General features: G+C 37.5%; 1 protein-coding gene and 1 pseudogene across 2 annotated transcripts; one reads left to right on the plus strand and one right to left on the minus strand.

Annotated features, from left to right (window-relative positions):
- Positions 1-2,002: 2,002 nt before the first annotated feature.
- On the minus strand, positions 2,003-3,103 carry LOC308259346 (nocturnin-like; the record flags this gene model as incomplete). Its single annotated transcript, XM_080690294.1, is given in 3 exon segments — positions 2,003-2,081; positions 2,083-2,224; positions 2,227-3,103. Coding segments are annotated over 3 exon segments (1,092 nt in total). The 5' UTR covers positions 3,098-3,103.
- A 2,546-nt stretch (positions 3,104-5,649) lies between these two features.
- Positions 5,650-6,254, plus strand: LOC308258775 (ADP-ribosylation factor-like protein 6-interacting protein 1; annotated as a pseudogene). The gene has a single exon. The product of its transcript is annotated as an ADP-ribosylation factor-like protein 6-interacting protein 1 (transcript).
- The last annotated feature ends 21,561 nt before the right edge of the window (positions 6,255-27,815 follow it).

Below are 27,815 nucleotides of genomic sequence, written 5' to 3' on the forward strand. Positions count from 1 at the left end.
TACAGTCCTGCCATGCTGCCATCTACCATACTATGGTCAGACTAGTCAGAAGGTCCTCACCAAACCCAGTACTATGCCCTTGCACTTCCAAACTGTGAGATAAATAAACTTCTTTCTTACCAAGTACTCAGCTTTTGCTATTTTGTTATAGTATTAAAAAGCTGAATAATAAACCAACCTCCATGAAACTAATGACCACAATGCACCAATAAAAATTTTAAAAATAACATAAGACATGGCTTAGAAAAGATCATAGCACAGGTGTTTGAAAATACTTGTTCTTACCTATTTCTTAGGGAAGAGGCACTAAAATTGTGTGACTGTCTATCTAGTTCATAGATTATATTAATACATAATTTATTCTAAAATGTGAGTACAAACATTATCAACAAAATAAAATTGTGTTATAATTTTTTATGTATATGTGTTTGTTACTGGAGTTTGAACTCAGGGTGTTCTATCCCTGGGCTATACTTCCAGCCCTTTACTTTTTGCTTTTTATTTATTTTTTGGTACTGGAGATAGAACCCAGGGGCATTATACCACTGCAATAACCCCTCAGTTATCTTTATTATTGTTTTTAATTAAAATATTTTGCTAAGTTGGTGAGCCTGGCCTCAAATCTACAATCCTTCTTTCTCCGCCTCAAAAGTATTGGTATTAAAGATGTACCCTACGATAAATGATTCCCCAGCCTTTTTCTATTTTTTATTTTAAAACAAGGTCTTGCTAAGTCACCTGCGATCTTCTCAACCTGTGACCCTTCTGTCTCAAGTGCTATCCCTTCAAGGTAAATGCATGCCTCTGAATTTATGAAGGATTGATTCTATGATTACTCTTTAATGCCACAGTCTAAGGATGAATGACATAGTATTTCCTATAACCAATGCACATCCTTCTGTGCATTTTATTTTTTATTTTTTATTATTTTTATTTTTTTTAGCTTTAAAAGGCCATTTATTAATCTTAAATATTTACAACTTATACAATAAAATATTTACCAGTTGAGTATCAATGGGTTTTTCTGTTTGGAAGAGCCATCACCTGTTAGCTTAACATTGTGTTTCCGACAGCAGAGAATCCCACGTCTTCGCTTTACATTCTTCTTCCTAGATGCTGAGCGCCATCTGGCTACCCTAGGTGATTCCAATGACAACCCGTTTACAAAAGGAAGATCCCATTGACTCTCAGCCGCTGCCACACAGCAGCTCCCAACGCCCGCGAAAAGCACATTCCAGTACAGATGCCACTGAATAACCCTCACACGTGTAAAATACTCCAACAGAAAAAGTACAAATAGAAGAGTGATTAAATAATGGAAAAGGAATCAGAACCTCTTCGAGAATCACAGCAATGGGGACCAAGGAGGCACAGCCAGATTTATTTATGAAAATGTATCAAAGAGACCTGGTACTTGACAAAATCCCCTCCCTGCTAGGTTCTTTGGGTACAGTTAGACCACCAGATGAAAACATTTTAAAGCTTGAAGAAAATGACTGTAAGCTACTTTATTACTTGCATTTCTGCATGGTTCTAAAATGTTCATAATGCTATAATTTACTTAATTTTACATGAAGATATAAAAATAAATATTGCCATGCATATCTTATTGACATTTAAAAAACCCCACAAATAAATAACTTGAAATGCCGTCTAAAGAAATCGTTCCTATATACTTAACGATGGAGGACTGAGCAAGTGAGTTTTCACACCATCCTCAAACTGAAAAAGCTTCAAAACAAGCTCAACTGAATGCCCTGAAAGGATGGTGGAAACTGTAACGATGCTAAGGGAAGGGAAACACGAGCCCAAACTGGAGTGCAAACGCCTGTCACTAAAGGATTCAGTTGAAAAGTTCTGTGAGTGAATGGATTCTTCCCCCAAGGGCATGCTGGAAGCAGAAAAGACTGGGGATCCTTCCTCAGCAACTTCTCACACCGCTTTCAGTTTCCTGAATCATCCCTGGTTAAGACTCTCGTGATTAAAAAGAAGCAAGCAGCTCTTACAGAAGCCCATCGGGCTCCTCTTTAAAGCTGAAGTCACACACCAGAGAGAAGTGGTCGGAAGGATAATTGAAGGACGAATTGGTTGGGTCCAATCTGCTCCTCGGTGAGTAAATCCAGAGCGGCCCTCACGCTCAGGGCGTGTTTGGAATACCAGATGTAGTCCAGGGTGTGCCTGCACTCTCCCGAGGTCCGGATCTTCCAGGTGGTGTACGGGGGCCCGACTGCCCATCCGCGATCAGCAGCTTGTAGGCGCTGCTCAGATTCAGGCTGGAGGAGGCAAAGTGTTTGTAGACCTCCTCGGTGGGCTCCGCGTTGAAGTCCCCGCACACGATCAGGGGGATCTTGGCTCCCTGGGTGATGTTCTGCAGGTTGTGGAGGAGATCGCAGCCCTGAGCCGAGCGAAACCGCTTCCAGCCAGTGCGTGCTTTCAAGTGGGTGATGGCGATGCAGAACTGGCGACCCAACTCCTTGCACTCCAGGATCTGCGCGATGGCCACCTGGTTGGTCTTCAAGGTCATGGCCGTCAGCCTAATATTGGCACTGTTGATGAGCTTGAATCGGTTTTGCAGGAAGAACAAGGCGCAGCCGTCGGGCCCGTTGTTGTGTTCCACGTCTAGACACGGTGACCAGGGCTTGGGGAAAAAGGTACCTTGGTAGCCCAGTCTACTGAGGAGCGGGTGGAAGGTGTCGAAATAGTGGTCCACCTCCTGGAGGCACAATATATCGGGCTGGTAGGCCAGGATTTCTTCTAGGATGAGACATTTCCTTTCTTCCCACTTGAGTGCTTCAACCGGGCATTGAACAAAGTTGTCTTTGCCTTCTCCAAGAGCTTGGGCGAGGATGTTCCACTGCATGACCCTGATGGGAGGGTGGCTGCTGGGACAATCCGTCCTCAGATCCACAAAATCCCTCTGGTAGCGGGGAGGCCGGGTCTGCAGGACAGCCCTGCATTCCTCGAGATGATCTTTGGGATCGATGGGCTCCAGATGGTCCAGGTCAGGTGAGACCAAGTACTCTGCGTGCGCAGAGGCAGAGCTGCTGTTCACGGTCTTGGCGAGAGCACTATAGAGCCTGCTCGTCCCGGTTCCCATGGAACACGCTGTCGGGGGGCCCGCTCTCGCCTCGCCCGGGGCGGCCGCCAGCAGGCGGGGGCGCGCGGGTCCTTCTGTACATTTTAAATAACAAAGTAATATTAAGAAGGTTATACTATAGATGAGCAAATAAGGTGACCTAACTGAGTGATGGGAGGGGAGAAGAGGTAAATTCTCTAATACATATAATGTACTTTAACAAATATAGCAATATCAAGCACTAAGCCAAACATAAGAAAAAGGGAAAGGGTGAGAATGGGGTGGAATTGGGTAAGGTCTAATTGGGTGATGTGTGCATGTATATCTTCACCATCTTGTATCCCATTAAGATACATGACTACAATGGACCAATAAAAATTTTTAAAAATAGCAGAGTAATAGACTGACTGCTCTTCAGAATGTGAACCAAGTAACAATTCTTGGTCACACAATTCTGCTTTAGCATGATGTGGATCCATCAGAAGAGGTAAAGTGCTTCCCTGCCTCTCTGTAATAGGTTATTTAAAATCTTATGTAATCCCTTTTCATTTTTCAAACTTATTCAGACAAAAGCATCTTTTAAAAGTGCAATGCCCTCACGGCAAAGCAGATAACTGGGCAAGGTAGGTGCTACATATGTTTAGTGCTGGATCTGTACTCATGTATTTTTTGGAAAGTTCGTGGGCTGGGAGGAACTCTGGTTACTCTCTGAAGAAGTGCCATTTTTGATGACATAGAGGTGCAGGATGAATAGTCAGTCTGCTTTATCAGTGCTGGAACCCCCTGAGCTGGCATTCTTCTCTATCAGCTCTGCTTTCTCACTATTTTATGAGAGTAATAGCATATTTAACATAAAAAGGAAGCCCACATTTAAAGAAAAAAAATAAAATAGATTCTACTTTGAAAACTTTTATTTTTATTTTTGATCTTGTAAGTTTAAGCTGTTGTCTAGAAATCTGGCTTGCTGCCTGACTTGCCTGTTAGTGTTGGTTCTCCTCCATGGAAACTATCAGGAGCCTGGCCTCCACCTTTACATGGTCTCCACCATCTACTTCCATGCAAGAGAAGAAGCTTCCTGAATCCATATCTCTTTCTAAAAAGTAGATGGTAAGTGTTAGAAAATAGTTTCTGGATTGAAAAGAAAATGTCCACAGAAGATTAATGTTATTCATCAGAATCATACTATGATGACTTCTTTTGCACCCAGAAAGAAATGATGCAGTATCCTCTTACCTTAATGTGATTAGAAGGCAGGTCTGCATATTTATTGCAGAGATAGTTATTGATGATTGTCATCTAATCACTGCATTATAATTATTTGCCTATGTGTGTAATATATAAATATAGATACTTATACAATATATTTAAAATATATTATATATTATGTTTATATATTTTATTATAATTACATACACTTTTAATTAATACAGTAAAACAAATCAAAACCTTATCTATTGATATTTGTGCATTACTTTTATCTTCTATTGGCATTAGGATTAGACTATTCCTGTCTTTCAAGGGCTTTGAGGTGTATCACTAGGTTATTTGGTGATTTTCTGTTCTTCTTATGTAGGCACTCAGTGCTATAAATTTTCTGCTTAATACTGCTGTCAAAGTGTCCCAGAATTTTGATATGTTGTATATCTACTTTTTATTGTTTCTAGAAATTCTTTGATTTCATTCCTTACTTCTTCTATGACCCATTCTTCATTTAGAAGATTAGTGTTCAGGCTCCCCATGATTATGTGGGTTATCTGGGTCTTATAGTTGATTTCTAGTTTCATTTCTTTATGATCTGAAAAGACACAAGGAGAGATTGTAAATTATTGCAACCACTTTGGAAAACAGTATGGAGGATCCTCAGAAGAATGGGAATGAACTTACCATAAAATCCAGCAATACTACTTACGGGTATCTTCCCAAAGAATGGAAACCAAACAAACAAACTAATTCATGCATAACTATTTTCATAGATGCACAATTCAAAATTGCCAAACTATTGAACCAGCCAAAATGTCCATCAACAGATGAATGGATTACAAAACTATGAGATATGTACACAATAGAATTTTACTCAGCTATAAAGAAAAACACACTTATGTCATCTGCAGGAAAATTAATGGATTGGAAAACATTATGCTAAGTGAGATTAGTCCATCACAAAAAATAAGAAATCAGATGTTCTCCCTAATATGCAGAAGGTAGGGAGAAAATGAGTCATAGGAGGAAATGTAGATGAATAAAGAGATAATATAGATAAGCAAATAAGGTACCTGAGGGGGATGTGAGGAGGAAAGAGGCAAATTTCCTAAAATACATGTTGTACATTAACAAACATATCACAGTCAGTCACTAAGCCAAACATGAGAAGGAGGGAGAAAGAAATGGCGTGGGAATTGGATAAGGGCTAATTGGATGATGTGAGAATGCGTATACCATCTTTTACTTCACTAAGATGTTTGACTGCAATGCACCAATAAAAAACTAAAAATAGGCTCCGGTGGCCATGCGGTGTGGAGGGAAGGTCAGGATGTGGGGCATCTGGCACTCGCTGAGACCACAGCTCAAGGACGATGGCAGAGGGCGATAATCGCAGTACCAATCTTCTGGCTGCAGAGACTGCATGTCTGGAAAAGCAGCTGCAGGCTGGGGAGAAGTGATGCTGATGGCCTACAGAGTCCTGCAATGGGAGAAGCCTGGTTTCCTCCTGCCCTCAAGGGTGTGCTGTCTTTGGTGTTTCTGATTATCTATTATCTAGATCCGTCTGTCCTGTCTGGTGTTTCCTGTTTTGTTATGTTTTTGTGCTTGGCTTATTACCTTGTTTCCATTCTAGCGCCTAGAATTTTTGGCTCCAATAAATGGACCACTGAACAACAGCAGGGATTCCATGAAATTTGCAGCAACCTTGTGAAGACTTGCCGCAGAACCATGGGCTGGTGGAAACGACTCTTCACGCTGAAGAAAGAAAAACCTAAAATGTATTTCATGACCATGATCATCACTCTTGCTGCATTGCTTGGGTAGGACAGCAAGTGCACAACCTGCTTCTTACCTGATAGTGACTTTCTTGCTGCTTCTTCCTGGACTGAACCAACACAGCATCATTTTGAAGTACCTTGGGATGGCCAAGAGGGAGATCAAAAAGCTCCTCAAACAAAAGGAAAAGAAAAACAAGTAACGGTCTGGTGGCTCAGCGTGGTCTCGAATGTGCTACCTGAGGCTTTTGGCTCAGCGTGGCTCGACTGTACTGCCCGATGCTAAAATGTTGCAGCAGCAGCTACTGGCTCCCTCACTGGCCCTTAGTTATAGGAATTCACACTTGCCACGAGAGGCCTGTGCCCCGTGCCCTGGTGCTCTCATAGTTGGCCTCCAGAGGACACCTCATTAGAATCCGCCTTGAGATTCTTCTCACCTGGGATTAACTGAATTCTTGCTTTATCTACTTCCTCTGTGGTGATAAAGTGGTGAGCTCTCCTCTTGAGTCCAGCTAACAGTGACTGTGGATGGCCATTAAAGCTGCTGTTTGTCTAGCTAGCTTCCAGGTAGTGGTCTGTGGCTACAGGAAGCTTGTTCTATTGTCTGACTCCACAGTCCACCTACAGAATGGTCTGGCTCCATTCATAAAGAGACCAAGTTTACCAGTCTGATGAAGAGACCAAGTACCTTTCATTCCTCATTCTATTTCTTTACCATGGGAGAAGAGTCCCCATGGAATAAAGTTAAACTTAATTCCATGCCCTTGTGTGTAGGTTTCTCCCTCATGCAAAACTTGGCAATTTCTTAGAGACTGATTTTTGTCCCACATGGGGAGTCTGAGCACCTTAGAGCTTTTGTTCCCCTGTGCTATGTCCAGTTAGTGAACTTGTAAAGGTTTTTTTTTTTTTTTTTTTTTTTTTTTTTTTTTTAACAGCAGACTTCCAAAAGGCTGAATTCAGGACTTTTAGCACACTTTTCATTGCAGATTTTCAGCTGACTTCAGGCACTTCATAGGTTTAAGATGTGTGTCTGTGACCTTTACTCCAAGACCAGCCAGTAAAGAACAAGTCTTTCTGTGTTCATTGAAGATGCATTGCAGTAGAAAATTAATTGTTTACTAATTTTTAAGACCTGCAGAGGCCTTCAGAGGTGAGCTTACTTTGGTAACACTGGCTGCATTTCGGTTGCCATCAGCTTGGCCTTGGTGATGGCTATCCTGACATCAGACTTTCTTCCTTGGTATCTCACAGAAGGACGCATCGACTGCTGGTGTGAGCAGACTTGGGTGTTAGTTGCCTCTGGTCTACATAGACTTCGTAACCTCTCAGAAAGGTCTTAAAATTGTTCTTTGCCTCAGTAGCTAGGACTTTAAAGTAGCTGAAATCTTTTGGAATAAACCTTTGAGGGCCAAAAATGTTACGTACCTGGGAACCATTCTTAAGTGGATTAAGTACCTATAATGTAGTTCTGTGAGTTTATTGCACTGATGCTAGAATGTACCTTGTGATTACTAAACAAGTGTCATTTTCTTCCCTTCCATATTGCTGTAGACAGTGCAGACCCCTGTAGCATAAGTTTGGTTTGTTTTTACCCTTGAAAGTTTCATATGATAACTACCTTAATTTAACATGTTTTTCCTCTTTGTAAATAAACCTGTCTTCCTTTCTAGAAATTTTTTATGTGAATATATGTCCTATCAATTAACTACTTTGGTAGTTTTAATCCTGAATTGTTTTATATACATTGTATTGTGTAAAAGGGCAAAAATAGTTGATAATAAAAAGCTGGAACCTCAAAAAAAGAAAAACTAAAAAATAAATATTATTTAAAGATGATACTGGAGCTCAGTAGTATAGCTCTTGCCTGGGTTCTATATCCAGCAATTCCAAATGGAAAAAAAAAAAAAAAAGAAAAAGAAAAGAAAAGAGAAAAAGTGTCATTTAAGAGTGAGAGTTATTTGTGGTTTCTATTTTTCTTTGTCAATTTAGCTAAATATTGGTCAGGTTTTTCAAGAACAAATTACTTTAAATGATCTCTCTTGATTTTCTGTTCTGTTCTGTTCTGTACTTTACTTATTTATTAATTTAATTCTAATTTTAAATGTTTTATTTTTCTAGTATCTTTGGGTTTAGTTTAATTTTTAAAGTTTATGATGTGTAGAATTAGTTTAATGATTTAAGATCTTTTTGTAATTAAACAATTTATAGTAAATTTTTCTTTTGATTTTGCCTTCATTGTCTCTCATTTCTGGAATACTGTTTTTTATTTTATTTTTATTTTTATTCTTTTAATTTATTCTTTGACCAATTGGCTATATATATAGTGTGTGTGTATTAATTTTTAGAAATTGGCAGTTTTTTCTTCATTTTTCTTCTGCTATACATTTCTAACTTCACCACAATTATTGTTGGAAAAGATGGTTTGTGAAATTTCAACCATTTTAATATTGGTACTGGGGATTGAATCCAGAGACATTTTATGCCAAAGCTATACCCCCAGCTCTTTTCATTTTTTATTTTGAAACAATCTACCTAAGCTGTTGAGGCTAGTCTTTAACCTGCAGTTCTACTATCTCAGCCTCCCAAGTACTAAGATTATAGGCATATGTTGCTCACCCTTTTATCAACTTGGTTTAGACTGTTCATTACCTAATATATGCTCTGTCCTCAGGAATGTTCCAGGTAAAATTAAAAAATATACACTTTTCTATGCGGAGTAAAGTATTATATACACATCTTTTAGGGCCAAGGATATTATATATATCATACACACACACACACACACACACACACACACATATATATACACACACACACATATATAAATAGATATAGTATATATGTATACATGTATGTATAAATGTGTGTACATATGTATATAATATATGTGTATATTATGGTACTAAGTAAAATATAACATATTTATATATAGTAAATATATATTATAGTACTAAGTAAAAGGCAATATATATGACCATACAAGAAATTGAACTAAGAGTCATACTACTGAGCTACAGCAAACCCTATTTTCTTTATTTTGAATAAGGGTCTGTGTAAGTTGTGGCCAGCCTCACGCGGTGCTGAGAAAGGTCGTGAACCTATGATCCTCCTGTCTCAGCCTCCCAAGTATTGTGATTACAGGCATGTGCACTAGGACCTTATGGAATAGTTTTAAGAATTATTTTATGGTATTTTAGGAATTGCCTTGTTGATATTCTGTTTAGATATTGTTGATGTATGCATTGTAAATTATTTATACTGTGAAATGAATATATTTCTTTTTTTTTACAATTTTTTTATTGAACATAAATAGTATACATTTAAACTATATTTGGTGCCCTCTCCCACCTGCCCCCGTTTTCCCTCCCCCCCTCCCACAAATGGTTGTCCAGGTTAACCATGTCTTATTCATAATTTTACACATGTTCAGGTGTAGACCCTCATTATTCAAGATCAGCCTTCCTCCTCTCCTATCTTTCCATTCAAACTTAGCTAGTATTTCCTCTCCATTATCTGGAGTCCCACTGGTATCCTTTGTGTTTCCTAGTTTGGGCATATTAGAGGAAACATATGTATCTTCTCCTTCTGTGCTTGGCTGATCTCACTTAACATAATGTTCTCTAAGGCTTTCCATCCTCTTGCAAATGATATAATTTTGTTCTTCTTTATGGCTGAGTAGAATTCCATTGTGTTTATTTCCCAGAGTTTTCCTATCCATTCATCTGTTGATGGTGATCTGGGTTGGTTCCATATTTTGGCTATTACAAATTGTGCTGCTATGAACATAGGTATGCATATGTTGCTGTATTTCTCTGAATTCAACCCCTTTGGAAAGATACCCAGGAGTGGTATAGCTGGATCATATGGTGGATCTATTCCCACCTTTCTTAGGAATCTCCACACAGATCTCCATAGTGGTTGAACTAATTTGCATTCCCACCAACAGTGTAAAAGAGTTCCTCTTTCCCCACATCCTCGCAAGCATTTGTTGTTGTTTGATTTCTTTACGCTTGCCACTCTGAGTGGGGTTAGATGGAATCTCAGTGTAGTTTTGATTTGCATCTCCCTGATGGCCAGTGATGAAGAACATCTTTTCATGTATCTATTGGCCCTTTGTATCTCTTCTTTTGTGAAGTGTCTATTTAGTTCATTTGCCCATTTCTTGATTGGGTTGTTTGTTTTGCTAGTGTAGAGTCTTTTGAGATCTTTGTATATTCTGGGTATTAGCCCCCTATCAGAATGGTGGCTGGTAAAGATCCTTTCCCATTCTGTAGACTTCCTCTTTAGGTTATTGATAGTTTCCTTTGATGAGAAGAAACTTTTTAGTTTGATGTTATCCCACATATCCACTTGTTCATTCTTGCTTTAATTTCCTGAGCTTTGGGGGTTCTGTTGAGAAAGTTACTGCCTGTGCCAATATGTTGTAGTTTTGAACCTATGCTCTCCTCTACTAACTTCACAGTCTCAGGTCTAATTTCTAAGTCTTTGATCCATCTTGAGTTGATTACTGTGTTTGCTGAGATATAGGGGTTTAGATTCATCTTTTTACAAATGGTTAGCCAGTTCTCCCAGCACCACTTGTTGAAAAGGCTGTCTTTTCTCCAGCATATGTGTTTGGCCCCTTTGTCAAAGATTAATTGACTAAAGATGTGTGGGTTTGTTTCTGTATCTTCTATTCTAATCCACTTGTCAGTATATCTGTTTTTGTGCCAGTAACATGCTGTTTTTACTACTATTGCTCTATAGTATAGTTTGAAGTCTGGGATTGTAATGCCTCCTGTATGTTTCTTATTGTTGAGAATTGCTTTGGCTATTCTAGGTCTTTTCTTTCTCCATTTAAAGTTCATGATTGATTTTTCTAGGTCTCTGAAGAATGTCGCTGGTATTTTAGTGGGAATTGCATTGAATCTATAGATCAGTTTTGGCAGAATGGTCATTTTGATATTTATTCTTCCTATCCATGAGCACAGGAGATCTTTCCATCTTCCAAGGTCTTCTTCAATTTCTTTCTTTAATGTTTTATAGTTTTTGTTGTAGAGGTCTTTTACATCTTGGGTTAGGTTTATTCCTAGGTATTTTATTGGTTTTGAGTTTATAGTGAATGGAATTGTTTTCTTTGTTTCTTTCTTTGTGGATTCCTTGTTGGCATAAAGAAAAGCCATTGATTTCTTTAGGTTGATTTTGTATCCTGCGACTTTGCTGAATTTGTCAATCAGGTCCAGAAGTCTTTTGGTTGAGTTCTTTGGGTCTTCCAGATAAAGAATCATGTCATCTGCAAATAAGGATAATTTTAATTCCTCTCTTCCTATGTGAATTCCTTTGATTTTCTTCTCTTTTCTGATTGCTTCAGCAAGAGTCTAAAGGAATATATTGAAAAGGAGTGTTGATAGTGGGCATCCTTGTCTTGTTCCTGACTGTAGTGGAAATTCTTGCATTTTTTTCCCATTCAATATAATGTTGGCTTTGGGTTTACAGTATATTGCCTTAATGATGTTGAAGTGCTTTCCTTCTATCCCAATTTTTTGCAGTGTTTTTAACATAAATGGGTGTTGGATTTTGTCGAATGCTTTTTTAGCATCTATTGCTATGATGATGTGGTTTTTGTTCTTGGTTCTATTTATGTGGTGAATAACATGTATTGATTTGCGTATGGTGAGCCAGCCTTGTTTTTCTGGGATGAAACCGACTTGGTCATGATGTATTATTCTCTTGATATAGTTTTGAATGAGTATAGCTAGTATTTTGTTTAGAATTTTTGCATCTATGTTCATTAAGGATATTGGTCTATAGTTTTCCTTTCTTGAGGTGTCTTTATTTGGTTTGGGGAGTAATGTGATACTGGCCTCATAGAAGGAATTTGGGAGAGTTCCATCTCTTTCAATTTCCCAGAACATGTTATGAAGTATTGGTATTAGTTGTTCACTGAAGGTTTTGTAGAATTCAGCTGGGAACCCATCTGGGCCTGGGCTTTTCTTTGGTGGAAGAATTTTTATTGCCATTTCTATTTCTTTGGTTGTTATTGGTTGGTTTTGGTTTGCTATGTCCTTTTGGCTGAGTGTAGGAAGGTTAACTATGCTTAGAAATCTATCAATTTCTTCCAGGTTTTCAAGTCTATTGGAGTATAAATTTTTAAAGTAGTTTCTGATAACCTTTTTAATTTCTTCGCTATCTGTGGTGATATCTCCTTTTTCATTTCTAATTTTGATAATTTGAGTTGATTCTCTTCTTCTTTTGGTTAGGTTGGCCAGGGTTTTATCAATTCTATTAATCTTTTCAAAGAACCAACTTTTTGTTTTATTGATTCTTTGAATTGTTTTTTTTATTGTTTGTTCTCTATTTCATTTATTTATGCTCTAATTTTAATGATTTCTTGCCTTCTGTTGTCTTTGGGGATAGATTGTTGCAGAATTTCTAGGTCCTTGAGTTGTGTCTTTAGGTTCTTTACATGGTGGTTCTCTGTCCTTCTTATGTGGGCACTCAATGCAATAAACTTTCCTCTTAATACTGCCTTCATGGTGTCCCATAGATTTTGGTAGGTTGTATCTCTGTTTTCATTTGTTTCCATAAATTTCTTTATTTCTTCCCTGATTTCTGCTCTTACCCATTCATCATTCAATAGTGTATCATTCATTCTCCATGAATTTGAATACTTTCTTTCGAGTTTCCTGTTGTTGATTTCTACTTTTATTCCATTGTGGTCTGAAAAGATGCAAAGAATTATATTAAATTTTTTGAATTTGCTGGTATTTTTTTTGTGTCCCAGGATGTGATCTATTTTGGAGAAGGTTCCATGGGCTGCTGAGAAGAAAGTGTATTCTGTGGTTCTTGGTTGAAATAATCTGAAAATGTCTATTAGGTTATTTTGGTTTATGGTTTCCTTTAGTTCTAAAGCGTCTTTAATCATCTTTTGCCTTGAAGATAGATCCAGAGGTTTGAGAGGCGTATTAAAGTCCCCCAGTATTATTTTATTTGGGTCTACTTGGGATCTTATGTCCAGAAGGGTTTGTTTTACAACTGTGGTTGCACCCACATTTGGGGCATAAATATTTACTATCATTATATCTTCTTGGTGTATTGTTCCTTTTAATAAAAGGAAGTGTCCTGATTTGTCTCTTTTGATGTGTTTTAGTTTAAAGTCTGTTTTTTTGGATATCAGGGTTGCTACCCCTGCTCTTTTTTGGTCACCTTTGGCATGGTATATCTTTTTCCATCCTTTCACTTTCAGCCTGTGAATGTCTTTGGCTGTGAGGTGAGTTTCTTGCAGACAGCATATATTTGGATTATATTTCCTAATCCACATTGCCAGTCTATGTCTTTTGAATGGTGAGTTAAGTCCTTTGACATTAAGAGATATTATTGAAATATGATTTTTGTTTTCTGCCATTTTGTGTTCTGTCTACTCTTGGGTGGTGTGATCTTTCTTCTTTACTTAAGTGGCCCACTTATTAACTTCCTCTCTTCTCTGATTCTGAAGTCTGGTTCTTTTTTCTTCCTTATGGTTTATTTCTTTAAGAATTTTCTCTAGTGTTGGCTTTGAATTCATAAATTTTTGAGATTCTGTTTATCCTGAAAGACTTTGGTTTCACCATTGATCTTGAATAGTATTTTTGCTGGATAGGTGAGCTTTGGTTGGAAGGTATTTTCTTCCAGGTTATGAATCACAATGTACCAGTCTCTCCTAGCCTTCATGACCTAGGTTGTATAGTCTGAGGTGATTCTTATTGTTTTGCCTCTATATGTCACCCATCCTTTTGTTCTCACTGCTTTTAAGATTCCTTCTTTAGCCTCTATATTGGTCATTTTGGTTATTATGTCGCGTGGAGTGGTCTTTCTTTGTTCTTGTCTCAGTGGAGTTCTGTATGCCTCCTGGACTTGAAGGTTCAAGTCTTTTTCCATATTTGTAAAATTCTCTGAGATTATTTCCTTGAATTATTACAGATGCCCTTGGTCTGGACCTCTATCCCTTTTTCAATGCCTATTATCCATAAATTAGGACGCTTCATATTATCCCATAATTGCTGGATGTTTAGGTTTTGTTGCTGTAAAGATTTCTGTATATCACTGACTGTGTTTTCGGTTTGGGATGTACTGTCTTCTAATGTTGATATTCTGTTTTCCATTTCATCTAATCTTCCAGAATTTCTTTATATTGCTGTCTTCATTTCACTTATTGCCTCTTTCATTTCATTCCAGACCTCTTTCTGATTCTTTTTTAGTGTTTCTATCTCACCTTTAACCTCCTCTATACTTGTTTTAAATCCTTTCATCATATTGAACATCAAGATTCTGAACTCCCCTTTTTGCATTTCTAGTAGGTCAGTATTCGTGATTTCTGCTGTCTCTTCATAATTCCTGGTTCTCATATTTATAGCGTTCTCTGTCCTGTTTTTCTGATTTCTACCCATTGTTCGTGAGTATTATGCTTAGTCTAATCTTAATATTAGGAGATTAGGGGTATTGGCAAGTCAACAGAGCCTTTCCAGTGTTGAGGGTGGGTGATGTAGGAGTTGTTGGGGTGATGGGTAAAGGAGTTGGATTAGGTAGAGGATATGATTAGTTTGAGAAAGACTTTAAGTATGATAAGGTAATATCTTGCTAGGAATGAGAGAGAGTTAACTAGTAGGACTCTTGTCGTTAGTAGAGAAATTATGGATGTATGAAATACTTTGAGTATTAAACCAGGAGGTATATTATGGGGAAAAGTTTTTGGGGAGAAAAGTATGTAGGTTAGTGTGGGAAGGTTTGTAAATAGGGGTGATGGAAGGAGCAGACAAACATAAAAAAAAAAATCCACACAAGATACCAAGACTACTATGTAATCCAATAAAAAGAAAGGAAAACCCAATCAAAGGAGGAGAATGAAAAAAGGAAGGAAAGAGAAAGAAAGAGGAAAAACGAGCAAGAATATAATAAAAGGAACTAGCAGCTGTGTGAAATCAGAAAATAAGGCAAACTATCAAATTTTATACATATATATATATATATATATATATATATATATATGTTAAAGTAAAAGAAGTATGGGTTAAGAAAAAAATATAAAACAGCAATAACCATACCAAAAACAAATGCACTGTAAAAGCAAAATAAAACAAAACATCCACATTAAAAGTAAAACAAACAGTCCTACTTATTTATGAATACGGGGTCAGGTCCATATAATATATGCGTATCTGATTGCTTTGGTAGCTTTCAGAATATAATCCAATGTCTCTTAGTTTTCTTTGTACTCTATTTTTATCTTCTTAGGTCACTCTGGGTGTTTGGACACCTTTCTCTCCTTTAACTGCTTTGGGTTTATGTGTCCAGATGTCTGGTTTCACTGTTATTTGATTCTGTACAATTCCCAGGTTCTGCAAAATTCCAACCTGTATTCAGCACCTCTGCACTCACCACCCTAGACTCCTGCCCGTGCTTCATTACAGCAGGGGTGGAGGATGTCCAAAGTATAAATGGAACCTCCCCCTGTGGTCCTGTGCAAATATTGTGACTCGATGGATTTTCCTGTCTTTGGAAATTCCAACTGGGCTAGCCGGTGTGGTCCCAAAATGTACCCTGGGCAAAGGGATGCCGGTTCCTGGATGCCCACACTGACTGCCAGAGCTCTGCCTATTCCGAGAGTGCAGGCTGGGTACGCTGCTATTACTGGACCCAGGTGTGAGTGGATGCAGCTGCCTATTGCTGCTGGTATGCTCTTCCACGGTGTATTGAGCTGTGTTCTCGATTAGAACTAAGCATAGGGCTACCAGGCGGGTGGGAACTCCCAGAGGTGGGCCAGGGGTGCAGGATAGGTGCTCAAGGGTCCAGGTGCACAGGCAATGCGCGGTGTCCAGCAATGATCTCTGCCTCCTGTGGGACGTAGAAGCTGGGGGGGGGGAGCAAGGAGATTCCCGGGGCACACAGAGCTTTCGCCCCCTGGAAGGCAGGCTCTGGCAAGGTGGCGGGGGTTAGATACACAAGGCAGGCTTCAATTTAGGGGTGACAGTGGCGCAGGCACTGACTACTAGCAGGGGACCGGGGCACAGACAGGGTGCGCGAGGACAGTGCTGGGTTCTGAGGCTTGGGACTGATGCCCCGGGCAAGTGCTGGGGTTGGAGCTGGGGCGCACGCTAGGACCTGCACTTTCCCTGGGCGCACTCAGGTACCTGGCTTCCTTGGTTCAGGCTTCTGTGGGAGTCTCTGTGCTGTTGTGATCCAGTCACTGGTGAGCACACAGATTCTGATGTGGGTGCTGCTCGCTGCTTAAGATGAGGTCCTATGTCCTTTTTCAGTCCCGGATTATCTTGCCGCGGTAATTTCAGGCAGGCAGCCGCTCAGACAGCCCACCCATGGGCGTTCCAATTGTATCTGCAGCAGGTCCGGTGTCCGATCTTTGTTCTTCTTCTTTGAGTTCAGGGTTCTGCCGAGGTACCTGGATCTGTTTTGGTTCCTGGTATGTATTTATTTTGTTGATTAAGACACTGCTTTCTAAGTAGTTGAACTTTATTTGTTTCAGCTACTGAGAAGTGCTGTGTCCCTCAGTTGCCATTTTGAAAAAAAAAAACTGAAATGAATATTTTTCCATATTTTTTTCTGATTGAAGAATTTTCCTTCCTGTATGTTATCTCTTTTTCTTAGTATCTTTAAATTTTTTGTTTGTCATGTGTTATAATTTCTTTCCTGTTTTTCTTAGTCTTATTTACTATAAGCATGGTTCTGGCTCCATCTAATCTGAAAAGTTCTGGGATAATTTTTCTAAACTTAAAGTTGTACTATTTGCAGATGATATGATCCTAAGACTCAACAAACTCAACAAAAAGGTTTGTAGAAATGATCAACAAATTCAGTAGTGTCTGGATACAAAATTAATCTTAAAAAAATCAGAATATTTTCTGTATGCCAACCATAAATCCACTGAAAATGAAATTAAATAAACACTTTCACTCAGGATATCCCAAACAAAATAAAATATTTAGAAATAAAATTAACCAGAGCTAACCTAAGAATAATTGGAATAGAGGAGGGAAAAGAAGGTGAAACCAAAGGGATCAACAATCTCTTCAAGGAAGTAATAGCAGAAAATTTTCCAAACATAGAGCAAGAGGTCGATACACAGGTCCAGGAAACTTATAGAACTCCCTTTAGACAGGATCAGAGAAGAGGATCCCCACGCCACATAATTGTCAAAATGACTAATGTGGAAGCCAAGGAGAGAATCTTAAAGGCAACAAAAACAAAAGGCCACGTGACATTCAGAGGCAAACCAATTAGAATCACTCCAGACTTCCCAAACCAAGTTATGAAAGCCAGAAGGGCTTGGAGTAACATATTCCAAACTCTGAAAGAAAACAACTTCCAGCCAAAAATTTCCTACCCAGCAAAACTATCCATCAAATTAGATGGGGAAATAAGAAGCTTCCATGACAAACAGCAACTGAAGGAATTTATGTCTTCAAAACCAGCGCTAGAGAAAATACTCAAGGAGATTAACTGCAAAGAGGAAATGGGTAATACACGCCAGAACCAAAGAAACAAGAATTCCCATCCAGCTGACAACTAAGCAAAGAAGAATAAACAGTATCTTAAACAGAAATAAGATCTTAACATGTTGGGAATTAAAAATTATCTCTCTATAATCACACTGAATGTAAACGGCCTCAACTCCCCAATAAAAAGACATAAAGTGGCAAAATGGATTAAAAGCCAGAATCCATCCATCTGCTGCTTACAAGAAACACACCTTACAAGTAAAGATAGGAACAAACTCAAGGTAAAGGGCTGGAGCAAGGTAATCCATGCTAATGGCACTCGAAGACAAGCAGGATTAGCAACTATGATATCAGACAAGTTAGACTTCAAACCCAAACTTATTAGAAGAGACAAAGAAGGTCACATCTTACTGGTAAAAGGAATAGTCCAGCAAGAGGAAATAACAATAATCAACATCTATGCCCCAAACATAGGGGCAGTTACTTTCATAAATCAAACTCTCTGTGATATGAAGTCACACATAAATCCCAACACAATAATACTGGGAGACTTCAACACACCTCTCACAATACTAGACCGATCGTCCAGACAAAGGGTCAGTAAAGATGTCTCAGAACTAAAGAACACCATTAACCAAATGGACCTGTTGGACACATATAGAATATTTCACCCAACTACAGCAGAGTTTACATTTTTCTCAGCTGCTCATGGAACCTTCTCCAAAATAGATCACATCCTGGGACACAAAATGAGCACTAGCAAATTTAAAAAATGTTACATACTTCCCTGTGTCATTTCAGACCATAATGGAATGAAACTAGAAATCAACTATAAGAAGACCCAGAGAAACAACATAAACATGTGGAGACTGAACACCACACTTCTGAATGAAGAATGGGTCATAGAAGATGTAAGAGGTGAAATCAAGAAATTTCTAGAAACAAATGAAAATAAAGAAACAACATATCAAAACCTCTGGGACACTTTGAAGGCAGTATTAAGAGGAAAATTTATAGCACTGAGTGCTCACATAAGAAAAACAGAAAATTCTCAAATAAATAGCCTTATGACACACCTCAAAGCCCTTGAAAAGCAGGAACAATTGAACCCCAAAGCCAGCAGAAGTCGGGAAATTATTAAAATTAGAGCAGAAATTAACGAAATAGAGAATAAAAAAACAATACAGAAAATCAACAAAACCAAAAGCTGGTTTCTTGAAAAAATTAACAAGATTGATAAACCACTAGCCAACCTAACTAAGAAAAAGAGAGAATCAAACCAAATTATGAAGATAAGGGATGAAAAAGGAGACATTACTACTGACAGCGTAGAAATCCAGAGGATTATCAGAAACTACTTTGAAAAACTATACTCCAACAAAATGGAAAATCTGGAGGAAATCGACAACTTCCTAGATAAATACAACCTTCCTAAACTGAGTCAAGAAGATATAGAACACTTAAACCAACCAATAACAATCAAAGAGATTGAAATAGCAATAAAGAGCTTACCATCAAAGAAAAGCCCAGGACCAGATGGTTTCCCAAGTGAATTCTATAAAACCTTTATAGGAGAACTAATCCCAATACTACTCAAACTATTTCGGGAAATAGAAAAAACCGGGACTCTCCCAAATACATTCTATGAAGCCAACATCACACTAATACCCAAACCGAATAAAGACAGCTCAAGGAAGGAAAACTACAGGCCTATATCTCTGATGAACTTGGATGCAAAACTATTAAACAAAATACTAGCAACACGCATTCAAAACCACATCAAGAAAATCATTCACCATGACCAGGCAGGGTTCATCCCAGGGATGCAAGGCTGGTTCAATATACGAAAATCAATCCATGTAATTCATCATATAAACAGAATCAAAGACAAAAACCACATGATCATCTCAATAGATGCTGAAAAAGCATTTGATAAAATTCAACATCCATTTATGATAAAAACACTGCAGAGAATTGGAATAGAAGGAACATATCTCAACATTATTAAGGCAATCTACAATAAGCCCACTGCCAACATCATATTAAATGGGGAAAAACTTCAAGAATTCCCCCTAAAAACTGGAACGAGACAAGGATGTCCACTATCACCACTTCTCTTCAATATAGTACTAGAGACTCTAGCCAGAGCAATAAGGCAAGAAAAGGAAATCAAAGGAGTACAAATAGGAAAAGAAGAACTTAAGCTTTCACTATTTGCAGATGACATGATACTATATTTAGAAAACCCAACAAACTCAACCAAAAGGCTTATAGAACTGATCAACAAATTCAGCAAAGTATCTGGATACAAAATCAATCTTAAAAAATCAGAAGCTTTCCTGTACACCAACCATAAATCCACTGAAAAAGAAATTCAGGAAACACTTCCACTCAGGATCTCCCACAAAAAAATAAAATACCTAGGAATAAACTTGACCAAGGAGGTAAAAGATCTCTACAAAGAAAATTATAAAACACTGAAAAAAGAAATCGAAGAAGATCTTAGAAGATGGAAAGACCTTCCATGTTCATGGATTGGCAGAATAAATATCATTAAAATGGCCATCCTCCCAAAAGTGATCTACAGATTTAATGCAATGCCCATTAAACTACCAAGATCATTCCTCACAGACATAGAAAAATCAGTCCTTAAATTTATCTGGAATAACAAAAAGCCCAGAATAGCCAAGGTAGTTCTCAGCAACAAAAACCATGCAGGAGGAATCACAATACCTGACTTTAAACTATACTACAAAGCCATTGTAATAAAAACAGCATGGTACTGGCAAAAGAACAGATATATAGACCAGTGGAGCAGAATAGAAGACCCAGAAACAAGTCCACACACTTTCAGCCAATTGATTTTTGACAAAGAGGCCAAAAACATACACTGGAAAAAAGATAGCCTCTTCAACAAATGGTGTTGGCAAAACTGGTTAACCATATGCAGAAAATTGGATGTTAATCCCACTTTTTCACCCTGTACAAAAGTCAACTCACGATGGATCAAAGACTTGGAAATTAAACCAGAGACTTTGAAGCTCCTTGAAGAGGGCATAGGTCCAACACTACAACACATAGGCACAGACAAACATTTCCTCAACAAGACCCCAAAGGCACAGCAAATTAAAAGGAGAATCAATACATGGGATTGCATGAAACTGAAGAGCTTCTGTTCAGCAAAGGAAACTATCAAGAATCTCAATCGAGAGCCAACAGAATGGGAGAAGATTTTTGCCACCTACACCACTGATAGAGGACTAATATCTAGAATATACAGAGAACTCAAGAAACTCAACACTAAGAAAACAAAACATCCAATAACAAAATGGGCAAATGAACTAAATAGACACTTCACAAAAGAAGAAATTCAAATGGCCAATAAATGCATGAAAAAATGCTCAACATCACTGGCAATCAGAGAGATGCAAATCAAAACTACCCTGAGATTTCACCTAACTCCAACTAGAATGGCCATCATTCAAAACACGAACAACAACAGATGCTGGCGAGGATGTGGAGAAGTGGGAACTCTAAGACATTGTTGGTGGGATTGCAAATTAGTGCAACCACTTTGGAAAACAGTATGGAGAATCCTCAGAAGAATGGGAACAAATCTACCATTTGATCCAGCAATACCACTGTTGGGTATCTACCCAAAAGAAAAGAAACCAAACTACCAAACTAATCCATGTGTATCTATGTTCATAGCTGCACAATTCACCATAGCCAAACTATGGAACCAGCCAAGATGTCCATCAACAGACGAATGGATTACAAAACTGTGGGATATGTACACAATGGAATTTTACTCAGCCATCAAAAAAAACTCAATTACATCATTTTCAGGGAAATGGATGGAACTGGAGGACATTATGCTAAGTGAGATTAGTCAGGCACAAAAAATAAGAAATCAGATGCTTTCCCTAATATGTGAGAGTTAGGGAGAAATGGGTCATACTTTTAACTCTGTTTACATTGTCTTTGGATATACAATATTTTTTTTATTTTTTAGGGAGTTTATTTACCCTTTTGTTGCCTGTGCAATTGAAATCATATCCAAGAAATCACTTCCAATTTCAATGTTGTGAGGTTTTATAACCCAGATTTTCTTCTAAAAGCTTATAGTATTAAGATTTATATTTAGGTCTTTTATCTATTTTGAGTTAATATTTGTATATGTGTTAGGTAACGGTCCAATTTTATTCTTTTTCATTTATTATTATTTTTCAACAATATTTGGTTAAAAGACTAGTATTTCCTCCACCAAAACTTCATGGAAACCTTGTCAAAAATAACTTGTCAATGTTTGGAAGAATTTATCTCTAGGCTTTTATTTAGCTCCAATGGTTTATATATCTGCCTTTAGAACAGTACTACACTGTTTCAATTATTGTAGCTTTATATGGTTTGAAATCAGAAAATATACATCTTCTAGCTTTGTTCTTCTTTGAGATTGTTTTGGGTATCTAGAGTCCATATTCCATATCAGGATAGATTTTTTCTGAAAAATAAATTAATAAATGTATGATAGTTTTACCTAAAAAAAAAAAAAAGAAAAAAATATTCTCTGGTAAGAAAGAAAGCAAAAAGAAATATTGAAATGTTATCTTTAAGTCATCAAGAGTTTGGTACCAGACAAATGAAACTGTTATGTGAGATTATCAATGTTAATATTGTATAAATTGCTATAATACTAGATGTCAACTACTAAACCAAGCATGGGAAGGAGGGATGGGGAGGGAATGGGGTGGGGATTGGGTAGGGGCTAACTGGGCGATATGTGCATGTATGTCTACAAAAGTATTTTCTTTATACCACTATGATGTATGAATACATTGCACCAATAAAAAATAAATTAAAAAAAAAAAAAAAAAAAAAAAAAAAAAAAAAAAGAAATAAAATTAACCAAAGAGGTAAAAGACCTCTACAAAGAAAATTATAAAACATTAAAAAAGAAATCAAAGAAGACCTTAGAAAATAGAAAGATCTTCTATGTGCATGGATAGGCAGAATAAATATCAGCAAAATGGCCATACTTCCAAAGTGATCTAATGATTCAATCCAATGCACATTAAATTACCAAATCATTCCTTACAGACATACGGCATCAGTCCTTAAAGTTATTTGGAAAAGCAAAAAACCCAGAAAAGCCAAAGAAGTTCTCAGCAACAAAACCCATGCAGGAGGAATCACAACACCTGACTTCAGGGTATACTACACAGCTGTAGTCATAAAACCAGCATTGTACTGGCACAAAAACAGATACATAGACAAATGGAGCAAAATAGAAGACTCAGAAACAAATTCACATACGTATAGCCAATTGATTTTTGACAAAGTTTCCAAAAACATACACTGGAAGAAAGATAGTCTGTTCAACAAATGGTGTTGGCAAAATTGGTTAACCATATGCAAAAAATGGAAATAAATCCTACTTTCTCACCCTGCACAAAAAACAATTCAAGACAAATCAAAGACTTGGAAATTAGACCAGAGACCTTGAGACTCCTTGAAAAGGGCATAGGTCCAACACTGCAACACATAGGCACAGATATAAAACTTTGCCAACCAGACCCCAAAGGCACAAGAAACTATAAGGCAAATCAATATGTGGGGTTTCATGAAACTGAAAAGCTTCTGTACAGAAAAGAAAACTGTCAAAAACCTCAATCGAGAGCCAACAGAAAGGGAGATGATTTTTGCCACCTACTCCTCCAATAGAGGATTAATATCTAGAACATACAGAGAACTCAAGAAACTTCACAGTAAGAAAACAAATAACCCAATCAAAAATTGAGAAATTAAAATAATTAGATATTTCAGGAAAGAAAAAATTCAAGTGGCCAATATATGCATGAAAAAATGATCAACATCATTAATAATCAGAAAGATTCAAATCAAAAGTACCCTGAGATTTCACATAAGTCCAAATAGAATGGCAATCATTCAAAACACAAACAACAAATGCTGCAAGGATGCAGAGAAGTGGTAACTTTAAAACATTGTTGGTGGGATTGCAAATTAGTGCAGGATCCTCAGAAGAATGGGAACAAACTTAATATTTGATCCAGCAATACCACTTCTGGGTATCTCCCCAAAAGAAAGGACACAAAGCTGCCAAACTATGGAACAAGCCAAGATGTCCATCAACAGATGAATGAATTACAAAACTGTGGGATATGTACAAAATGGAATTTTACTCAGCCATAAAGAAAAACACAATTACATAATTTACAGAGAAATGGATGGAACTTGGAGAACATTATGATAAGTGATATTATTCACACACACAAAAAGAACTCAGATACTTTCCCTAATATGTAAAGGTTGGGATAAATGGGTTAACAGGAGGGACTTAGAGCCAATTGATTTTTGACAAAAGGGCCAAAAACATACACTGGAAAAAAGATAGCTTGTTCAACAAATGACATTGATAAAACTGGTTAACTATATGCAGAAAAGTAGAAATAAACCCCACTTTCTCACTCTTCTTTTTCCATTAGCTCAGACTCATCTGTGTTTCCCATTCCAGAATGGTTGAGATGGCAAAGTGAAGGAAGAGAAGGCACATTCCAGTGCTGCTGAGCTTGAACATTGCTGGAACAGTGGGGCTCTATTCTTCTCTGTCCTGCTGGTGGGAACATGCTTTGTTTTGGACTGATTCCCGTAAGATTTGCTTGTATTTTTATGGTCACCTTATAGTTCAGCTTCTACTTGTGATACACCAGTTTTCCTTTTTACTTCTTTCATTGGCTTTGAACCTCTCTCTATGGCTTTTTTTTGATCTACTTTGAATCTCTAAACCATCATCACTTTAATCAAAATAGTGCACACAATGACACACATCCCTCAGTGGTAAACTTGACTGTGACATATTGGTGAGATTTAGAAACTCTGAGCTTGCCAGTGTCTCCCCTGTAGCTAGGAAAGGATGGGGACAGTCTTCTCAGTCAGACCTAATGTCTTTAAATTTTAATAACCTTTGCCTTCTTATTATCACGGGACACTAAAGCCTGGCATATTAATAAGTACACGCTGTAAAAGCCATATTCTATATCAAACATAAGGCCACCACCCAAACCCATGCATTTGTTTCCTATAATGTGCCCACATTGTAAAGTTCAGTTTTTATAAAGCTGCTCTGGGGTGTAAATGCCTTTACACTTTTGCTGCAGATGTGCTGAAACTCTAACAAATAAGTGCACTGTGCTCAATGACACAGAAACAATAAAACATGGCAACTCTAGAACAGAACAAATAATTTAGTATTGTTGAAGGATAGAGATTGTGGGAGGGAGGATAAAGATATTACTCTGTCATGTACAATAAAATTGGGAAATGTAGGACATGTGTATTAAATGTTTCAGAATCCTCTCTAATGGCTAGGTGTATGTTGGACTTAATATCAAGAAAGTTGCAGATGAAGAACTTGGTAAGGAGATTATTACTGTGTTCATATAGCAGGTGATGTGTATTTCATTGTGTTTAGATCACAGGGCTGGAAGTCACCGAGAACTCTGAGAAAGTGAAAAGGACCCATCCATCCTGAACAATGAAGCATCCGTCATTCACATTACAGGAAAAGAATCACATTTCAAGCTCAACTCTAACCATCTGCTCTTCAGCTCAGAGGAAGAAACAATGCATGACCTGTCAATTTCACTGAGCACTACAGTGGGTGCCTTGACAAAATCTAATAAAGAGTTCCTTTGACCTTGATCATTTGCCTACTTGATATTCTTAATTTGGTAGCAAACACTTTCCCTCAAGAGCCATAGCTGCCATCTAGAGAACTAAAATGGCATTTATATGTGCAAGACAAATGGAAAAATGAAATTCATTTTTGGAGGGAGGAAGGCACAGAAAGAAAAGAAGTTAATAGATATATATCTATCAAATCAAAATTAATTCAAGCACCACAATGGTGGAACACCCCTTGAAATTCTAGTATTGAGATCTTAAAACCATTTATAGAAATAAGGGATTAAAATTTGGAAAACTTTCTTAGAAAGCAGACTGGCATTAGATTATTGTATATGTATGTATGTATGTATGTATGTATGTATGTATGTATGTATGTATTTGTGGTACCACAGGCATTCTACTTTCAAGCTACACATGAGCCCTATTTTATTTTTTTAATTTTCAAGCTGAGTTCAGTAAGTGGTTGAAGGCCTCACTAAGTTGCCAAGGCTGGTCATGAACCTGCAATACTCCTGTCTCAGTCTTCCAAGTACTAGGACTACAGCTATGGCCATCTTGCCTGGCAATGTGCTTTCTAATTAAATGTAGATTTGATTACTAATGGCTCCCTAGTCCATCCACTGTCATCTCTCGCTCCCCCTCATCTTTCCATATGACACAAAGGTAATTTACATTAATTCCATCATTGGGCTTTAAAAAAAATCTTTACAAGTTAAATTAACTTCTATATAGAGCTGAGCCATGTAGTAATTTTTTTCTTTACAAATTTTCATACTTTTACTCCAAACTCTCTTATGAGATTGACAAATCAAAAATCATGCCCATGCCATATTCTTGTAATGCTTTCTTTAAATTCTTTTAATTCTTTGAAGATGGACTTAAACTCTGATTATGGCACAGTCACTGCCACATGGGCTTCTTCCTCCATCACCAAGATTGTAATTCTTTTTGGGTACCCTGACTACTTAAGTCTTGTTCTCCTCTTTGTTAGTCTATTCTTATTTTTAAGTGGGGCACATGATCCTATAGTTTGTTAACAAAAAATGAAGCATGCCAGTTATGTTTTTGGATATAGTATTTTTATAAAAGATTTTATTATGCCTTATTACTTGATTTTTAATTTAGATAGAAACAAAATTTTATCTCAATATTTGCTTTTTTATTAAAATTTAAAAATCTTCCTCTTTCATTGGTGTAGAAGTCTTAAGCCATTCTGACTCATGCCCTATTGTAGACATTTTTTTCCAGTCATTTTTTTTTACTAATTCCTTTCTTAATCATTGCAAAGCCTGTCTTAGGAACAAATTATATTTTAGAATAACTTCTTTAATTTTCTGAATTTTTATTTTACTCTTACCCATCTCTTTTTTGTCTTATTTTCTGAAAGATTTCTACATTCAGTACACATCCAATTACATTTTCAACCTTATATTGAATTCTTTATATGCATAGTTTTGAACAGTTCTTTTGTCCTGTGATTATTCCTTTCCCAAGTTTCTTCTCTTGCATCATAATTATAAGGTATTTTCATATTCCTCTAAAGGCAATTATCAATAGTTGTTTATTTGAAGTTTTGCTCTTTTGATAAAGCTGTTCTAACTTGTTTTTTGTTTGTTGAATCTGGTTTCAATCTTTCATGCTGGAGGCTTTATCAGATAATAATCTTAGGTTGTCTCTTCATAGTTTAGTATTGGGGAGCTAGAACTTTGTAAAAGCTGAGCATGTGTACTTTGTACTTTTCCAATGTGAATTTGATTGATTTGTTTGTTTGGACTGCTCAGAGCATCCAATGGATAGCTTTTTAGCCTCTAGATGAAAGAGCAGTGGCCTGACTGCCAGCCTCCTGTAAACTGAGTATAATTTGCTTTTGCATCCAGAACATCACACTTCAAAGTTCTTCAGACACAGGAACCACATGTTTCATTCAGTGTCTGAGAGTTTATTGTTGAACCCTGCTACTATCTTGGTCTTTCTTGTTTAAAGACAGGTTTTTAGTCTCTCTCTCTCTCTCTCTCTCTCTCTCTCTCTCTCTCTCTCTCTCTCTCTCTCACACACACACACACACACATACACACACACACACACACACACACATTAGATTTTATTTTTTGTTTTGTTTTTGTTTGTTTCTTTGTTTTGGTGGTACTGGGGTTCCGGAAAGCCCTCCTATCTCCGGGCTATACTCCCAGACATATTTTTATATTTTTATTTGGAAACAGGGTCTCTTAAGCCAGTGAGTGAGGCTGGTTTCGAACCTGCGGGATCCTCCTGTCTCCGCTTCCCAACCAGGGGAATTACAAGCGTGCACCACCACGCCCAGATCCATTAGTTTTTTTTTTTTAATTAGAAATTAGCCTCATAGGCCAGGTGTGGTGGTGCACGCTTGTAATCCCCGCACTTGGGAGGCAGAGATGGGAGGAATGCACAGGCTTGAAGCCAGCCTTGCTGGCTTAAGAGACCCTGTTTCCAAATAAAAATATAAAAAATAGGTGTCTGGGAGTGTAGCCCAGAGGTCGAAGGGTTTCCAGGAACCTCAGAACCACCAAAAAAAAAAAAAAAAAAAAAAGAAAGAAGAAAAGAAAAGAAAAG

This window comes from Muscardinus avellanarius (genome assembly GCF_963383645.1).
Source record: "Muscardinus avellanarius genome assembly, chromosome: 2".
Classification (NCBI taxonomy): Eukaryota; Metazoa; Chordata; class Mammalia; order Rodentia; family Gliridae; genus Muscardinus; species Muscardinus avellanarius.